At 37.6% G+C, this 20,517-nt stretch overlaps 1 protein-coding gene across 7 annotated transcripts in view; it reads right to left on the bottom strand.

The window, feature by feature from the left end:
• LOC106884225 (uncharacterized) overlaps window positions 1-20,517 on the bottom strand; it is a 42,468-nt gene that overhangs the window by 3,729 nt on the left and 18,222 nt on the right. For 4 of the 7 annotated variants that reach the window (XM_052976726.2, XM_089344152.1, XM_014935478.3 and 1 more), the window contains exons 2-5: window positions 20,002-20,256; window positions 13,121-13,468; window positions 7,122-7,361; window positions 2,147-2,368 (exon numbers count right to left, since the gene is read on the bottom strand). In XM_052976726.2, the coding sequence (XP_052832686.1) occupies window positions 2,147-2,368; window positions 7,122-7,361; window positions 13,121-13,468; window positions 20,002-20,188 (997 nt within the window). In that variant the 5' untranslated portion in view covers window positions 20,189-20,256. Of the gene's footprint in view, window positions 1-2,146; window positions 2,369-7,121; window positions 7,362-13,120; window positions 13,469-20,001; window positions 20,272-20,517 lie in introns of all 7 variants that reach the window. The other 3 variants (XM_052976717.2, XM_052976719.2, XM_052976721.2) reach the window with 2 other exon arrangements.

The raw sequence follows: 20,517 nt of genomic DNA, 5'->3' as shown, positions 1-20,517 counted from the left end.
ATACATATATATATATATATATATATATATATATATATATATATATATATATATATACACACACACACACATATATATATATATACACACACATATATACATACACATATTATATATATTATATATATATATATATATATATATATATATATATAGGGTGGCATTAAAGTCACGACACTGTTACTTATAATAAAAAACCAAAGCTGAATCAGAAAAAAAGCAAAACAATACACACAACACAGAAACAGGTTCACAACTAGCTTATAATTCATCAAAGTTGGTTTACAATTGTAGCTTATCAGAAGTTAATCTGACCAATGAGAGAAGTTTACAAGACGACGTGCTCCGGGGTTGGGCATAAACAGAAGATTGCTTCAGATAATGCTGAAAGAATTAAACTACAAGCCTTACATACCATGACTCAATCATGGATCAATTGAAGATGATGGATATCGTCGTTTACAGTTCTGCGAAATCTTCATTAATCGTTTGAAGTTACACCTACTCTACTCAATAAGATAGCGTGGTCTGACAAAGCACAATTCAAGTTATCTGGAAGTGTAAACAGACACAATTGCACTTACTGGGCTTCAGAGAATCCTCATCTAATCATCCAAAGTCAATTGAACCATCTAACCATCTTTGTCTTAATTGTTATTGTAAGTAACTGTATAGTGACTTTATTGCCACCCTGTATATACAGGGTGCAGTGAATAAACTGTCGTCTAAATTACACAAAAATGAAAATAACACTGACATCTCATTTTAACATATATATTTACCAAAATTACATAAAATTATCTTGAAATACTAACGAGTAAATTTATTCAATAAAATCGACATTGGCTTCATCCACAACCTCCACATGACTTCAGAATCTCCTACAGCTCTTCTGAACAGTCGCCTTGTTTAAGTTGGTGAATGCTGCCATAATCCTTGCCTTCAGTTCATCTTTGGTGTTGCAAGTTTTGTTGGCCTCAGCTGTGCCCCACACATAATAATCAACGGGGTTGCAGTCTGGGGAGTTAGGTAGCCAGATGTTAGGGGTGATGTGATCGCAGAAATTGTTTGACAGCCATGACTGGGTTCTCCTGCTTGCGTGTTACAGTGCAGTCCTGTTGCCAGACATAGGGTCTTCCAGCAGCTCCACCCTTTTGACCCAGGGCAGCACTACCTCCTCCAGGCACTTGATGTAAGCTTCCGTGTTGAATCTGAGGCCATGTGGGAAGATGAATGGAGGCATAATGTCGCCATTACTAGTGATCACTCTTAACACCATGATGTTGACTGGATGTTTGATTTTTATCACTCTTAGTACATGTCCTCAGATTGACACCCAAACTCTCTGAAATGCTCGTATTGAGCTTCTGGCATGAATTCCAAGAAATACAGCATGTTGTTTCCAAATTTCTGGCAGAGTGAATTGTGTCATGGTGCTGTTTTTCTCACAGACGGTACCCAACTGACCCTACTTTACTGTATAGTTGACAAAATCAAAAACAAACAAAGCACAGGCACATAATTAAAAGTATAAAATGCAAGACAATTTACCCATCACACCCTGTATATATATATATATATATATATATATATATATATATATAATCAATAAACAACTAACTGAATTCAGTTTGCTGGTTGAAAGACCCTGAAAAAAGTGGCACAGAAAATTATGCCCAGTTGCATATGCAATTGTACATACTTTGTGCAAACATGTATACGTTGTCATAACCATAAAAACATGCTGTATGACATTGTAAAATAAAAGGAAATAAATTTTAAGGATATTCCCTATCATTATAATTATTGCTAATATACGCTCCATATGATATTACCATCAAATGAAGCAAACATGGAATTACCCATCGGAGGAATTTACAGCATGAGTGACAATTCCTAGTAGTCATAGATGTTAAATACTAATTAATGTGATTAGGTGTAACCTGGAATACAACTGAGAGCTACCATGGTATCTGCCTGGATAATATATGCATCCAAACTCACACTATATATATATATATATATATATGGATGGATCAAAACAGTTTGATTCAAATTCTAAAAGAGCTATAAAGAAGAAAGGGTGTGCCAGTACCATTAAGAAGGTAAAATAAAAAATTTGAAATACTTTGGCATAGATGATTACCTTTTGAATTTGAATAGCTTTCAGGAATTTCCAATATACTTTGGTCAGAACACTTATGTAAGATAGGAGACAGCTTATCAGGGGAGATAAATGGTTCCTCAGAAACTGGCATTGTTGAATTGAAGAGGTATTCCTGACCATGCATATATTCAAGAAAGGATAAATTTTCATTTGATTCACTGCTTTCGTCAGTTTTTAGAGTAGTTGATAAACTGGAAAGGTCTGCAAGAGAAAAGAAAAAAATATGTTGTGGCTGTGTGGTAAGAAGTTTTCTTTCCAACCACATGGTTCTAGGTTCAGTCCTACCGTGTGGCATCTTGGACAAGTGTCTTCTACTATAGCCCTGGTCCGACTAATGCCTTGTGAGTAGATTTGGTCGACGGAAACTGAAAGAAGCCTATTGTATGTGTGTGTATGGGGGGGTGTCTTTGTGTTTGTATTTGTCCTCCACCACCACAAGACAACTGGTGTTGGTTTGTTTGCATCCCAATGACATAGCAGTTTAGCATAAGTGACAGATAGAATAAGTTCTAGGTTTAAAAGAAAAATAAGTACTGGAGTTCATTCACTCGAATAAAACCCTTCAAGGACAATGTCCTAGCATGGTCACAGTCCAATGACTGAACTAAGTAAAAAGTAAAAGATAAATTATAAGTATGAGAACATTGGAATTTAATATGCAGTTACTGATTTGTTAGGCAGGCAAAGGGAATAAAGCTTGTGGTACAAGAAAGAATATATTCTTTTCTACTCTAGGAACAAGGCCCAAAATTTTGGAGGAAGGGGCAGTCAATTAGATCAACCCCTACACAACTGGTACTTAATTTATCGACCCCGAAAGGATGAAAGGCAAAGTTGACCTCAGTGAGATTTGAACTCAGAATGTAAAGACAGACGAAATACCATTAAGCATTTCGCCCGGTATGCTAACGTTTCTGCCAGCTCGCCGCCTTATCGTTTTGGAATATTCTTTTCTACTCTAGGCACAAGGCCTGAAATTTTTGGGGAGGGGGCTAGTCGATTAGATCTACCCCAGTATGCAACTGGTACTTAATTTATCGACTCCGAAAAGATGAAAGGCAAAGTCGACCTTGGTGGAACATAAAGACAGACGAAATACCGCAAAGCATTTCGCCCAGTGTGCTAATGTTTCTGGCAGTTCGCTGCCTTGGGAAAGAGTATATTGTGACACTCTTGCATTTCTCAAGGTATGTGATAGCCTTGCAACCCAATTCATAACAGAGATCCCAAATGTTTAGCAACTGGGAAATTCAATAAAGTTTAACAGACTTTGACTACATCATCATCATCACCACCACCAGTTAATCAATACTATCATCACCATCATTATCATTTAACATCTGTTTCCCATGTTGACATGCACTGGATAGTTTGACAGGAGCTGTCCTGTCGTAGAGCTGCACCGGACTCCAGTTGTCTGTTTTGACATGGTTTCTATGACATAGTTTTGACATGGTTTCTAAGAATCTATTATATTAACTCCCAGTACCTGATTAGTACTTTATTTTATCAACTCTGAAAGAATGAAAGGCAAAGTTAAACATGGCTGGTTATGAACTCAGAAAGTAAAGAGCCAGAAAAATTACTACTAAGCACAAAGCATTTTTTCTGATACATCAACAATTCCACCAATCCACTGCTCTGTAATCAATCAATAAAAATAACTGGTTTATAGACTTGGCCCCATTGTTCTGTAATGTTCATCATCTTTGTTACATAACAGAAGAGAATGAGTGAAAGAAAGAAAGACAAAAGAGAAACTAAGAAGAATCTCTTCGATTTATTTCTCTACAATATGTAACAGAAATGTTGAAAAAATGAAACTGGAGAGGTTTTAACCTTTTTAATTCCAACTCATCTGAGACCTACCACACTAAAGCTTGTTATAATATGAATTATATCTTGAGATTTCAATTTGTCAATACTAAAATAATATACTATTATAAAGAATTACAGATAGTTTACAAAACTCTTCCCAAATTTCATTATATTAAAAATTAATCAAAACAGTCTATTCATTAGAAATATAGTCACAAAAGAATTGAAATATAATTGCTAACTATTGTACAATGTTACATATTTTTTGAAAAAATGCTGTTTTTAACTTGTATCATTCACTATATTGGAATTGGAGGCAAAAACCAGTATCATGCATCCTTTTTCAGAGGGTGATCCACAAAATTAATGATGAAAACTTCATGGCCCATCAAATATAAATTTATATTAAACTGTATTAAACAGGCACAGGTGTGGCTGTGTGACAGGGAGTTTGCTTTCCAATTACAATCACATGGTTTCAGAATCAGTTCCACTGTGTGGTACCTTGGATGAATGTCTTCAACTATAGCCCTGGGCTGACAAGAACCTTGTGAGTAGATTTGACAGAAAGAAACTGAAAGAAGTCTGTTGTGTGTGTGTGTGCGTGCGTGCGTGCGCGTGTGCATGTGCGTGTGTATGCATGCATGCATGTGTTATTGTCATCTTTCCTTGATATTGTGCGATAGTTGTAAACAAGTGTCACTGTCATGCAAGTGGTGTCTTTCATTTCCAGTTTTCTGAGACATGTCTTGTCATGGGAAAATATCACCTTACTTGAAAATAAGTGAGGGTTGGCAACAGGAAGAGCATCCAACCATAGAAAATGCAACCAAACAAATTCCATCCAACCCATATGAACAGGGAAAAGTGAATGTTAAACAATGATGACAATAATGCATTATGCAAGACATAAAACTCACCTTTGACCACCAAAAACTTTGGTATGGATCCCTTGTGGTCCATCTGGAGCACACTGTGTATCATTAGTATAAAAGACAAACTTAACCTCTACTAGGGTTTAAATGTAAAACAGAAAGGGATGTAAAGAAATACCACTAGGTATTCAATTTCACAGTACTGTTTCTGCTATTCCATCACCTTACCAATTAAAAAATCATTTTTATCTTTAGAACAAAGCCACAAATTTTAGGTGAAGGATTTAGTCATGTCATCAGTACTGCAGTGCTATTTATTTTAATATTTTTGGAAGGTAAAGTGATTTCAGGAGGATTTGTAAAGGGAATCAGAAGATCACCTCCTCCAATGCTCCCTCCCCTCTCAAAAGATTTTTGCCTCGCAGGTTTCTTGGTGACCTTGTCAGTGCAGGTGCCCAGCATCCAGTCCACTCTGCTGGGTGGTTGGTGTTAGGAAGGGCATCCAGCTGTAAAAAGTCTGCCAAAACAGTTACAAAAGTTTGGTGCAGCTCCTGTCAAACCATCCCATCCATGCCAGCATGGAAGGCAGACATTAAACGATGATGATGATGATGAATTGTAGTCGTGGTCATTGTCAGTACCATGTAAATGCCACCCATGAATTGGAGTCATAGTTGCTACTAGTGCCACGTAAATGGCACCTGTGCATCATAGTCGTGGCCATTGGCAGTGTCATGTAAATGGTACCTGTGTCGGTGGAACGTAAAAGCATACATTACATTCCTAGAGTGGCTGGCATTAGGAAGGGTATCCAGCTGTAGAAACCATACCAAATCAGACTGGAACCTGGTGTAGCTATATATGTATATATCTATGTGTGTGTGTGTGTGTTTTTGTGTCTGTGTTTGTTTGTCCATCACCACTTGACAACTGGTGTTGGTGTGTTTACATCCCTATAACTTAGTGGTTCGGCAAAAGAGACCAATAGAATAAGTACTAGGCTTAGGAAATAAATCCTGGGGTCAATTTGTTTGACTAAAATCCTTCAAGTAAAAGAATAAAAGAAAAGAATTATTCCTAGTTTTACACCAAAGCAGTTTTGATTTCTCATACAATATTTGATGGCATAAAAGACGAATGGGCAAATGAAATGCACTTCAATTTCTGCAGCACATATTTAGTACATTAAAGCATGTGATATTCAAAGCATGTGATATTCAAAGCATGTGATATTCAAAGCATGTGATATTCAAAGCATTAGCACGCTGGGAAAACTGCTTAGTAGCATGTCATATATCTTTACTTTCTGGGTTCAAATTCTACCAAGATTGACTTTGCCTTTTATCTTTTTGGGATCAATAAAATAAGTACCAGTTGAGCACTGGGGTTCGATGTAATCAACTTACCCCTCCCCAGAAATTACTGGCCTTGAGCTAAAATTTGAAATCAATATTTAAAGCAATCTAGCAGCATACTGCAAAACATTACAGTACAAGTAATAATTATAATGTTTATCTCTTTTATTCTCTTTTTTACTTGTTTCAGTCATTTGACTGTGGCCATGCTTGGGAACCGCCTTTAGTCAAGCAAATCGACCCCAGGACTTATTCTTTGTAAGCTTAGTACTTATTCTATTGGTCTCTTTTTGCTGAACCACTAAGTTACGGGGATGTAAACACACCAGCATCGGTTGTCAAGCGAAGTTGGGGGGGACAAACACAGACACACAAACATATACACACACACACACACACATATATATATATATATATATATATATATATATATATATATATATATATATATATATACACACACACACACACACATATATACGATGGGCTTCTTTCAGTTTCTGTCTACCAAATCCACTCACAAGGCTTTGGTCGGCCCGAGGCTATAGTAGAAGACACTTGCCCAAGGTGCCATGAAGTGGGACTGAACCCGGAACCATGTGGTTGGTAAGCAAGCTACTTACCACACAGCCACTCCTGCACCTATATGTAAATATTATTATTATAATGAAGTAAAGATAGGGAGAAGAGACTGTCTGGATTAAAATTAGTCTATAGTAGTGAGTGTCAGAGAAAAAAATTATCTTATCAAAGGCCTAAATTTGCATAATGGACCCAGTGTGATTTTGTTTGAGATACACACACACATAAATATATTGAGACCATCTGGGTTATATTTTAGTTAAATCACAAAAGAATTATGAATTGATCCGAAGATGTTGCATGAAAATATTGCTAATTGCTTACCTTGAAATGAATCCATTGAAGAAGTTTGCTGAGTTTTATACTGTTCCTCGAGTGGCCAATATTCAGGAGGATTAGACTGAATTTGGTCATTTAATAAGGCAGGACTGTAGCAGTTTGCATTGAGAGTTGCAGCAGAACTTAGCATATATTTAGTGCTATACTGAAGACCTTGAGACGTCTCAGCTGTGGAATATGACACTACACTTCTTAGGTTTGTCCAAGGAGAAATATAACTGCTTGCTAAAATTATGTAGAGAGAAAAGGAGTCAAATTAATAAAATATTGGCTATCGTCATCATTATCATCACTTTAACATCCAGTTTTTTATGCTTGCATGGGTTAGGTGGAGTTTACTGAGGTTGATTTTTATGGACTGATGCCTTTCCTGCCACAAACCACCTGTTGCCAAGCAAGGTAATAATTCTCCATTACCAGACAAGTTCCCACAGAATACCAGAAACAAGTGACACTGCTTATATAACTGTGACAATCATTTTACAATTATCATGCTATGTCAAGACAAAGAGACACAAATACACAAACAAACATACGTGTATGTATGTATGCATGCATGCATGTATGTATACGATAGCCTTCTTTCTGGCTGGCAAATTCATTCCATGACTGGAAAGTAAACTTATTGCCACACAGCCATGCCTGCATCACACAGCCACTACAACTAATAATAAACACAGAAAGTTTTCAATATATTTAAAAATTAGTAACATTAACTGTGGGAAGATGAACTAGCAATGGATCTTATTTCACAAATCTTGACCAAGCATGGATAAGATTTTATTTAAGAACTGTAAGCCACCAATTTACTTAACATTTCCCATTTATTTTGCACTGTACATGTATAAAAATTATATACACTTTACACGTATAAGAATTATGGCTTGCACCTCTTGGGTCATGGTATTTTGATGTATTTCTTGACAAAACACATGCTTCTATATATGCCAGTTTAGCTTCTGAGAAAATTATCTGGTGAGATCCAGCATCATATGCAAAGAAAGATTAGCTTTCTTTTCATCTGGTAACCATGCTTATAGAGCAACCTTCATGAACTATTGTTGGTTATGAGAGGATTAACTTATGATTAAAGCAAAGAGGCATGAGAATATAATGCAAAATCTGTGATTAATGTTTGGAACATTTTACTCAAGAAATTTATCATTGATATCTTCTTACCCAAGGAAAAAATCCTACCCAATACATAAGTTCCTACTTTATTTCATGGTATAATATATTACCTTCTGTTTTCTTCCAAACTGCTTTCTAAGCTTAAAGAAATCTCTAAGATTAAAGGATAGTTAGTTGTTTAAGAAGGAAATCACAACAAAAACAGGGAAATGTTCATAAATCAGGAAAGAAGAACAGGAGAAATCCTTTTTAAAAAAATATTAATTTCATTTAATTTAACATAGGAGTGAACAAGGCTGTGTGGTTAAGAAACTCGCTTTGCAACCTGATTTCGGGTTCAGCCCCACTGCACAGCACCTGGGTCAAGTGTTTTCTACTATAGCTCCTGAGTCAAAGAGTACCATGTGTTTGTGTTTGTCCTCCACCACTGCTTCACAACCGGTGGTGTTTTGTTTACATTTCCACAACTTAGCAATTCAAACAAAAGAAACTGAAAGAATAAGTTTCAGGCTTATAAACAAGTACTGGGGTCAGTTAGTTTGACTAAACCCTTTGAGGTGGTGCCCCAGCAACACTGCAGGTTCAATAACTGAAACAAGTAAAAAAATAAATTTAAAAAAAGATAGAAATATATAATGACTTAAATCTAACCAGTGTATTATTACTAATACTAATTAAATCTAACCAGTGTATTATTACTAATACTAAGAATAAACTGGTAAAGTTTTGATACATTTAAAGGTTAGCAACAGTAGTAGTACGGAGGTGAAATAACTGTAGATCTTAACTTACAGGTCATGGGTTCATGTCACACGCAGAACATAAACTCACTTATTGTATCACAGGGTGGAACATGTTGTTCTACATTCCAACCAATAATTCATCCAGCAGCAAATAGACAGACCTTATGGAAATATTGTTTGTCACGTTTTGGAATCTTATTCATAGACTGATTTGTAACTTCATCTGCTAAATGCTACTCACTCTAAAGTACCAAATTTACAAATGTTTTGCAGCTGTTGAAATAGTAATAGCAGCAACAGTATCAATAATGAACTCTGTGCAACAGATGCACCAGTTTGACTATTTAATGTCACTAATGATACAAAGCAAACATTCATCCATTCAAATTGTAATTTCTAGATGAAAAGGATATCAAAGTGATAAGGAGTTTATTACTCTTACCAGAAGTGGTGAGTTTCATAACTCCATTTGGTCATTAGTATCACTGCTTGAAGACTTTGGCTTCGTGTGATGTTTTTAGGTTAACCTTTTAGCATTCAGATTACTCTGTCAAATGTCATGTATATTTATACTCTTTCTTTTGAATTAATCATGCATCATCTCATAACTTCAAGATTTCAATGATGTGATTCTTTATTTTTAGAATGACATTGTCAGATAGGTGTGAGAGATTGGATTTGGCCAGTTTGAACACAAAACAGCTAGAATATTTGGGTCTGATACAGCCTGTTTAAACGCTAAAGGGTTGTCAGCTTAGCAGAGCTAGTCCTTCTCCAAGCTGTAGATCCAGTCATGGGCAAACTGCAGCCCTCAGGACTTTTGTGACTGGTAGGCCTAACGAAATTTTTTATTAATTTTTTTCAGTAGTGTGGTCCCCCTAATGATAAGCCATGTCTTATGTGGCCTGTTTCTTACAAGAAGGTTCCCCATGCCTGCTGTAATCTCAAGAACTAAACTTGCTACTCTTTTAGCTAATCACACATTCATCAATTTTACAGTGCTACATAGCTGATAACAACAGTGTCCCACCTTGCAGTATCTCTATATAGTTGGGTGGACTGAAACATTTGAGAGTTAAGTGTCTCTGCTAGCTATGGACACTGTGTTGTGCTAGTGATAGGATACAAACCACAAACCTCTCATCTGGTTGTCCAGTACTCTATCAATTTGGCCATCTTGAAGACTCCTCTCTCTTCATAAAGATGGTGGGGAGACTGTATAACTGACGTATATTTTATTGGATTGTATTGCTGACCTCAAATTTCCTCATTGGCAAAACCTAAACAGAAAGGAGAGAGGGAGTTGCAACTGGGGTACAGGTATCTAATCGACCCAGAATGGTTCGGAATTTGGCAGCTTATCCTTGAAACAACACTGACAACAGAAACAGTAACAGTTGTTTTCAGGAAATAAAATTAGCTTGTTTCAACACACACACACACACACACACACATGCATGCATGCACATTGTATGAGGGGGATACAGGTATGTATGTATGTATATATGTTTGTATGAATACATATGTGTCTGTTTGTGTATACCCTTGTCTTGACATTGCATGATAGTTGTAAATGGGTGTCACTGTCATACAAGCAGTGTCATTCATTTCCGATATTCTGTGAAAACATGTCTAACCACAGGGAAATATTATCTTGCTTGGAAACACATTAGGGTTGATGACAGAAAGAGCATCTGGCCACAGACATCATCATCGTCATCATCATTTAACAACCATTTTCCATGCTGGTATGGGTTGGATGGTTTGACTGGGGCTGGCTAAGCAGAAGACTGCACCAGGCTTCGCTGTTTGCTTTGGCAGGGTTTTTATGGCTGGATTCCATTCCTAACACCAATCAACTCAATAAATTCTATTTGACCCATGCAAGAATGGAACAATGAGCATTAAAAGATGACAATGATGATAACCTCTCCTACGTGGGTACCATGAAAAAATATACCCAGTACACTCTGTAAAGCAGTATGGATTAGGAAGAGCTTAGAAACCATACCAAACTAGAAAGCAAATGTACAATGACAATAATGATTACACACACACACATAGCCACACACACACACACACACACACATATGGAGTAGCTATGAATCTCCACTACAGCAACACACTTGTTTTAGTCCCTCTATCATACTCTAACATCTCATTACCGAGCACAAAGCCACCCCTATTCCTCGCTCAGTTGAAGGATCTTGTCATGCGAGTTACTTGCACCCAGTACTCTCTGTAAAGTCGTTGGTGTTAGGGAAGACATTCAGTCATAGAAACCATGCCAAAGCTGACAGTAGAGCTTAGCACAGTCCATTCATTGGATGGTAGGTTTTTTTGAGGTGGGGATTAAAGCAGTGATTTATTTCTGGTATCATTATATCATCGAAGATTTTGTGGCAGGAGAAAAGTTTCAGCGAGGGCTATCCTTTGTTTTGAGTCACAGAGTTGTCAATGATCTATCAGCTGTTAAGGTACAGCATTTGGTAAATTTTTTGAACTGGAAATGTACATTTCGTTTGACGTCAGCATAAAGTGAAAGAGAGAGAAAATGACAGGGACGTGTGTATATGTTGATGGTAGGGTGCGAGATAGAAAGTATGTGTGAGAGAGAGAGAGGTGTTGATGTGTGTGTGGGAGGGAGAGAGAGAGTGACAGCGTACATTTTTTTCATTTATTTCTCTTCGCATCTTTTTTGAGTGAGTGATTGAGAGAGAGAGAGAGAGAGAGAGAGAGAGAGAGAGAGAGAGAGAGAGAGAGAGAGAGAGAGTGTGTGTGTGTGTGATAGCATAACGCCTCTCTCTTTCTCTCTCTCAGTCAAATACATACTAAAAAAAAGATGCGAGGAAAAATAAATTTTAAAAATGTACACTGTTACTCTCCTTCACACAAACACACACACACACACACAGAGCATACATTTAAAAAAAATTTTTTTCTCCTCGCATCTTTTTTGAGTGAGTGTGTGAGTGATTGACAGAGAGAGAGGTGTGTGTTGTTGGAGAGAGAGAGAGAGAGAGAGATAGTGTAAATTTTATTTATTTACTTTTTCTCGCATCTTTTTTAGTGTGTTTGACAGAGAGAGAGGGGGCGTTATGCTATCTCTCTCTCCCCCTCTCTCTCTCTCTCTCTCTCTTTGTCACTCACTCACTCAAAAAAGATGCAAGGAAAAATAAATTTTAAAAATGTATGCTGTCACTCTCTCTTTCTCCATCTCACACACACACACACACCTCTTTCTCTCTCAAACACAAACACATTCAAAATTGGTGAAAGTTATGGTTGAAAATCGATTTTTACCGCAATCCACGAGTGCCTCGAGAAAAATAAGCTGACAGACAAAAGCACAGCCATGGTTGTGACCATTGTCCTCCTAAAATTGGAGCGACATGCGTGCTAATTTGTGGATGTGCATAAATTCATTCGTGTACACACACACACACATCCTGCCTTTTATAGATATAAATAGATGATGATATATATAATCTTTAACCTCAACATCAATGTCCTAACATCTTTCCAGACTAGCATAGATTGAACAGATTTACCATATAGGTCTTTTCTCATCTCATTTGTGAGGACCAGTAGTCTTAGATCTAACTTCACTACTTCTTCCTCACCTCTTAAATCTTTCTCTGCCATAGGTATACTCCTCTATCAGTATAGAGACCTTTTCCCTCCAACATTCATTCTCCATTAACATCATGAAAGATCTCCTTCAGTCATGAATGACCATGGAATTGCACCTAGAAAGTCCCCCTCCCAGGCACAAGTCCGGGCAAGGTTGTTTATGGAAGACCAGCAGCCACTCATGCATACCAGCCTCCCCTCTCCATGCCACTGTTGTTATCCAAGGGAAAGGCAAAAGCAGATACATCTTGGCACCAGTGATGCTACAACTCATTTCTACAGCTGAGTGAACCGAAGTAACGTGAAATAAAGTGTCTTACTCAAGAACACAACACACAACCCAGTTCAGGAATCAAACTCACTACCTCATGATTATGAGCCTGACGCTCTAACCACTGAGCCAGCCGCCTTCAATTAACATCATATATCCATACATATCAGTACAATCCTCTCCTCAGTTTACATGAATCAACTTACCAGAAATATCTTGATTTGACCAACTGGATTCCCATGAACAAACATCAGAATACATTTGATCTTGGCACATTTGGACACTATTAGCAGAAACAAACTCAGTATTGAGCATCGGATTTTCTAAGTTGTTGGGTTCAGGATTAGAGTTAATTGATCCTTCAGCTGGCATAGTTAGGGTCATTGTGTTGTTGGAAAGGGGATAAATAATGGGTATTACTGCCATCTGAGGGATTTGTTGCTTTTGGTCACAGATTATTTTGGGTAGGATTGACTCTGTCAGTTTGTTGTCAACTTGGATATCATTAAATGTACCTTCAAAACGTTGGCGAATATTCGGTCGATACACCCATCCTGTAAAGATAAAATATCAATTACTTTTGACAAAGCAGCAGAGAAAGTTTATGCAGGCGAGTAGGGTTTGCATGACACTGTTAGTTATGATGATGAGGGTTCCAGTTGATCCAATTGGCGGAACAGCCTGTTCATGAAATTAACCTGCAAGTGGCCAAGCACTCCACAAACATGCATATCCTTGATGTAGTTCTCAGCGAGATTCAGCATGACACAGAATGTGACAAGGCCAGACCTTTGAATCACAGGTACAACTCATTTCTGCCAGCTGAGTAGACTGGAGCAGCAGGAAATAAAGTGTCTTGCTCAAGGACACAACGCACTGCCAGGAATCGAATTCATGACCTTACGATCATGAACCGATTATCCAAACCACTAAGCCACATGCCTTCACTGAGAGAGTGGGGTACTGTCATCTGAATTGAGCACAGCAAACTATATCTTCCAAATTATAGATGGCTTTCATTTGTTTTTGAAGAATTTTGCTTCCCAATTACAAGGTTCTGGGTTCAGTCCCACAGCATAGCACCTTGGGTAAGTTTTCTACTATCACCCCGAACCAACCAAAACCTTGTGAGTGAATTTGGTAGACAGAAACTGAAAGAAGCCTAGTGTGTATGTGTGTGTGCATGTGTGTGCGTGTGCGCGTGTGTGTGTGTGTGTTTGTGTTTGTTGCCACCACCACTTGACAATCGGTGTTGGTTTGCTTATGTCCTTATAATTCAGCAGTTCGACAAAACAGACTGATAGAATAAGTACCAAGCTTTAAAAAAATAAGTACTAGATTTGATTCCTTTGATTAAAACCTTCAACGTAGTGCTCCAGCATGGCCACAGTCAAATGACTGAAACAAGATATCTTCGCGTTTAATTAAAATTTTCAGCATTCTGCTTTAAAAAGTGTGTTTGTATATGTGTGTATATACGAACGCAGGCTGAGGAGTTAAATATGGCTAAGTGGTTAAACAGTTTACTTCACAATCATTAGTTTCCAGGTTCAATCTCACTGAGTGGCATTTTAGTAAGTGTACGATAACCTTGGGTTGATCAACACCATGTGTGTGAATTTGAATAAACAGAAACTGTAAAAATGCTGTTAGATGAATTGTACCTGTAATTCAAAGGTCCAGCCTTATCACATTTGTGTCACACTGATTCTAGCAATGAAGGTATATCAAGGTTATATGTATGTGAGTAATACTCAGCCATTTTGTATGCTAATTCAATGAGAAAATTGTTTAGTTGGTTGAACATCAGGATGCTCATATTTTGAAAGCAATGTCAGAGTCTTCCATCTCCATCAGTATGTAAGAAAGCACAAGAGAGAGAGAGAGAGAGAGAGAGAGAGAGAGAGAGAGAGAGAGAGAGAGAGAGACGGACAGACAGTCAGTCAGACACATTTTAAAAAGAAGGAATAGAATCCTGCTTCTTGTGAGTATTTCATATACAATTCTAAAAAGAAAGAACAATAGCAACACGTTATGGCAGTCACAGAGCATACTAAGCATTGCACTAAAGTTCATGTATGTGCAAAGATCATTCAAATCAACACAGACCATGTATTTTAAACGGAAGAGTGGGTTATGTTCCACGTCAATCTAGACTGCATTTACAAATCACAATAGACAGATTAAATACATAATACCAGGTCTTCAACAGAGATAAATTCCTAATCCTTACTGGGCACACTGAGATTATGTAAGCAAGTAAAATTTCATCATCATCATCATCATTATCATCATCATCATCATCCTCCTCATCACTGCCGTCGCCGCCACCACCACCAACACTACCATCGTTTAACATCTGCCTTCCATGCTAGCACACACACACACACACACACACACACACACACATATATATATGTATGTATGTATGTATGTATGTATATAATGAAGCTAACATGCTCCACTAGATGTTTAACGTCAGTGTGCACATACAACAGAGTGTAAGTATCTTAAGAGAAAAATTAGGTATAAGAGGCATCAGATGTAATGTGCAAAACAAAAGACTATGCTGGTATGGTCATATTATGTGTATGGATGAAGACAGCTGTGTAGAAAAATGCTGATCTCTATTTGTGGGAGGAACCTGTGGAAGAATTAGATCCAGGAAGATGTGTGACAAGGTGGTGAAATGTGATCTTCGGACACTGAGTCTCACAGAGATGATAACAAGTGACCGAGACTTCTGGTGAATTGATGTGTATGAGGAGAGATATCAAGCTAAGTGAAGTCATGGCCAGTGCTGGTGTCACATGAAAGATACACATACTGGTGACACGTAAAAGACACCCATTACACTCTGTGGAGTGGTTGGCGTTAGGAAAGGCATCCAGCTGTACAAACCAAGCCAAAACAGAGTAGAGCTTGGTGCAGCTCTACAGCTTACCATCTCCAGTCAAACTGTCTAACCCATGCTAGCAGTGGAAAATAGACATTAAATGATGATGATGTTGAAAAATGAACACGGGTATAACTTGGTACTCCTTTAACGTGCCTAACATTAGAATCGATACCTATGTTGTTTAATTGTCATATCCAATCATACATATATATAAATATAAAAATACACACACACACACACATACAGCTGAAGAATACTGCAAAATCAACAGTCTGATACCTGTTGTTGAAGAATCTATTACACCAGGCTGATCAATATATACAGATGTCTGGCTATCTTCCTCCTTTCACAGGATGCTAGATAAATATTATTTAAATCCTATGAAAGAAACTACTCAAACAGATAACATGAAAATATTAGACTACAGGAATAAGATATAGTAAGTTAACATCCAACTGAAACATAAAAAATATTAAAACCACTTCCAAGCTTTACACTACATTCCAGAAATACAAACCGATGAAAAGGCCTCTATGCATGAATTTTTATCAAATAACATCCTACCATCTTAAAAGGGAAAGGGGGACATGTTGGATAATAGAGTCCTTCAAAGCTTCTGGGAAAAATTTGGGTAGGTGGAGCAAGAGTACATTCAGGCTGTGGGAACAAGATGTCTTGTCAAAATTCAACGAAGCTGTTTGTTTTTGTTTAAATAATGATGGGAACCAGATAGTTATGGGCTTCTCTTTAGTTCTCAATCTGCATAATAATTTATCAGACCAACCCCACTCTTATACACCTTGGTCCTAGATATGCTCGTCATTTTTCAATTAACGTGTTTTCCATGCTGGCATGGGTTGGACGGTTTAACAGGAACTGACCAGCTGAAGGGCTGTACAGGCTTCATGTCTGTTTTGGAATGGTTTCTACTACTGGACGTCCTTCCTAACACCAATTACTATACAGAGTGTACTGGGTGCTTTTACGCAGCACCAGCATGGATGCTTTTTATGTGGCACCAGCACCTATGAGCCTGCAAGATTAGTAATGTTCAGCTGGAGAGGGTTGGAGGGACAAGCCTGTATGCAAATCACATCTGGAATGCCTCTCATCATAGATCTACTCAATCATAAATAGCCTGGGGTTAAATATTAACATTTCTGAAATACAATTCTACATTATCCTACAACACATTGCTTCTCTCACACACACACACACACACACACACACACACACACACACACACACACACACACACACACACACACACACACACACACACACACACACACACACACACAAGATGTTTCAATATCTCAAAGTATCACCACCACCATCATCGTCATCATCATCATTTTTATGCCAATTTTCCCATGCTTGCATCAATCAGATAGAGTTTATGGAGACAGATTCTCTACACCTGTCTCTCCTTCCTGTCATTGACCCTCACCTGTTTCCCAAAGAATTAATATTTAACCCCCCCCCCCCTGTAGCCAGACATGTTTCCACAGAATATTGCAAATGAACAACACTGCTTGTATGAAGCTGACATGACAATCATTTTCAACCATCACATGATGTCAAGACAAGGAAATACAAATGCTTACACATACACATATATAGATATGACAAGCTTCTTTCAGTTTCTGTCAACCAAATCCACTCACAAGGCTTTGGTTGGCCCAAGACAAGAGCAGGGGATACTTGCCCGAGGTGCCATGCAGTGGGACTGAACCCAGAACTATGTGATTAGGAAGTAAACTTCTTACCACACAACCATGATTGCACCAATCAGTTTCATAAAATTATTTACAACAGCAATGACAAACTAGCAGATGAAAGATCAATAATATGGTGAATGGAAAGCACTTTCTCTCATTTTAATAAACATCAAGAGGGAGACATACCTTCTTCTCTAAGCTTGAAAAGTTGTAATGAAGCCAATAATTTAAGCACACCCCTTTTGATATCACTGCCACCACCTGAGCCATCTCTGATTTTATTATGCAAAGTCTCTCATTTCAAAATATTCATATCAAATTACAATCTTCCATCATATTTTTAAATCAGACTCATTGGTTATGTTCCAGACAGTATCTTAATAGTGGTTTCAAATTTTGGCACAAGGCCAGTAATTTCAAGGAAAGGGTAAGTAGACTACATCCACCCCAGTGCTCAACTAGTACCTATTTTATTGACCTTGAAAGGATGAAAGGCAAAGTCAACCTCAGTGGAAGTTGAACTCAGAACATAAAGCCGGATGAAATACTGTTAAGCATTTTGTCTGGCGTGCTAATGATTCTGCTAGCTCCTCGCCTTAGTAATGATAATATTGGTTTCAAATTTTGGCACAAGGCCATAATCTCAGGGAAGGGGCTAAGTCGTTTTTATTAATCCCAGTGTCCAGCTGGTAATTATTTTATCAACCCTAAAAGGACGAAAGGCAAGGTTGATTGAACTCTGAATGTAAGGACAGACAAAATACCACTAAGCATATTGCATGGCATGCTAACAATTCTGCCAGCTCACCACCTTACAGTATCTTAATAATACCAAAAGTTAGTTATTTTAGTAAGTTCCTCTCAGTACATGATTACGTTTCAAAAATAACAACTCTTTACTGCAAAAATCAGTAGATGGAAGCTGTGCAAAGGGCTATCGGATGTACTGTTCCTGTTCTTGGGTTGTAGACTTGATCCAGCATCTGGTACCTGGATGCCTTTAGTAGTAGTTCTCACTTCTCCACTTGATGGATGCAAAATGTGAATGGTCTTCTAACGCCAGGCAAGGAAACTGATATACTTCCACAGCCCTTGCCTCAGAAAACTTCTTGACATACATAAAGTGGCAAGACAAAATCCCAGACATTGAGATACTCATCCATGCTAGTCTGCCCAAGCTAGTCCCCATGGCCAGATGTGTTTTCATGTAGGACTAGAAACAAAGACACCACTTGTATGGTAGTGATTCTCATTTACAACTATTACACAATATCAAGACAAGACACATATACACATACATATACATGTAATACATAAAAAAAAAATGTGAGAGTGTGTGTGTATGGAGAGAGAGAGAGAGAAACAACGTTTATCGCCACTTCAATATGGCTGTTCCATAGGAACCGATGTTACTACCGTCTTTAACCCCAGGAGGAGCCTCCTCCAGCTGGTCATCAATGCAATCTGTACCTAATACATATTGCAAGCAGGGGAGCAAACTCCTACCATCTTCTAGCAGATAACAGGACCACCAGACCATATGGCTTTGAGCTATTTGTGCTCAACCTCAGTGGTGGACATCCATCAGCTAGAGATAGCAGTAATCTGCTCCAGCTCACAGTATATAGAAAAATAACTGACAACCAGTAACTGATCTTGCAACAAGCAAAATAGCTAGTTTGAAAATCTCTATAAGAGACTTTATAAGAGATAGTAGTAACTATACAGATAAGTAATATTTTATTGCCACTTCAAATATATATTGCAAAGGATAAACTTCTTTCAGTTTCCATTTACAAAATCCATTCATAAGGCTTCAGTCAGCCTGAGTCTATGGTAGAAGACACTAATCCAAGGTGCCATGCAGTCTGTCAACATTCAAAGGTACATGGTTGCAAAGCAAACTTCTTTACCGCACACCCTTGCCTGTGCCTATGATTTATATTTTATCACTGAAATGTGACTTAACCAAATACCTACCTCTCACTGGTTCAGTCTACTTAAGTCATAGAGTAGGCACAGCTCAGTGCTAAAAACAGACCACCCTATTATTGGTTTCAAATTGTGGCACAAGGCCAGCAGTTTTAGGGGAAGGGCTAAGTTGATTAAATTGACCCCAGTGTTCAACAGATACACATTTTATTGCCCCCCCCCCCCACTCCAAGAATAAAAGGTAAAGTGAACCTCAGCAGAATTTGAACTCAAAATGTAAAGATGGACGAAATGTTACTAAGCATTTTGCCCAGTATGCTTACAATTCTGCCAGTTTGGTGCCTTAGATATCCCTATTGTTGACAAGTGTTTTGTTTATACTTGCAATACCCAGTTCAAATCTTCCTATAGGTCCTAGTATAGCAATTGGAAACCGCTCTAATTTATCTTATCTTGAATCACCACATGAAAAAACATGAGTTTTCAACAACCAATAACCCAATAGATTACAGAGCTAAATTTGTAATATAATTACCTGGATAGTCTTTGCGGTGTTTATATTTAATTCGATTGGATTCATCAAAATATGGTTTCTGTTGAGCTGGAGACATTTTATGCCAAATCTCCCCCAAGTAAATGCTGATTTGGGAATTGGATGCTGTTGGAAACATTTTCATTAAAGTCGATCTGTAAGTACGCCCAAATACCATAAAAGCATTCATTGGACGCTTAATGTTCCCATTTTTATTACGAGAGCTACTTCCACTTGCCTTGTAAGTTAGCTTGGTTCCTGGAAAGGCAAAAACTGATAATAATAAATGTAAAATAAAATTATCAAAAAAGTTTTTAAAGAATTTATTTGGAATTGTGGAGTTAAATTTTTGTTATATTTCCGAAACTTTGTTGCTTCAAAAACTGGGGTCTTTTCTGTTACTGTCACAGATTTTAAAATTTTAAAAGTAAGTGAAAATTTTCAAATTTGGTGTATTGATGTAATTTTCCACACTGAATCTGATTTTGTTATTCATTAGTTCCATAAAAATTTTAGAAA

The sequence above is a fragment of the Octopus bimaculoides genome, chromosome 2 (assembly GCF_046866305.1).
Source record: "Octopus bimaculoides isolate indiv1 chromosome 2, ASM4686630v1, whole genome shotgun sequence".
In the NCBI taxonomy this organism is placed as follows: Eukaryota; Metazoa; Mollusca; class Cephalopoda; order Octopoda; family Octopodidae; genus Octopus; species Octopus bimaculoides.
This window is presented reverse-complemented; position numbering and strand designations above follow the sequence as displayed.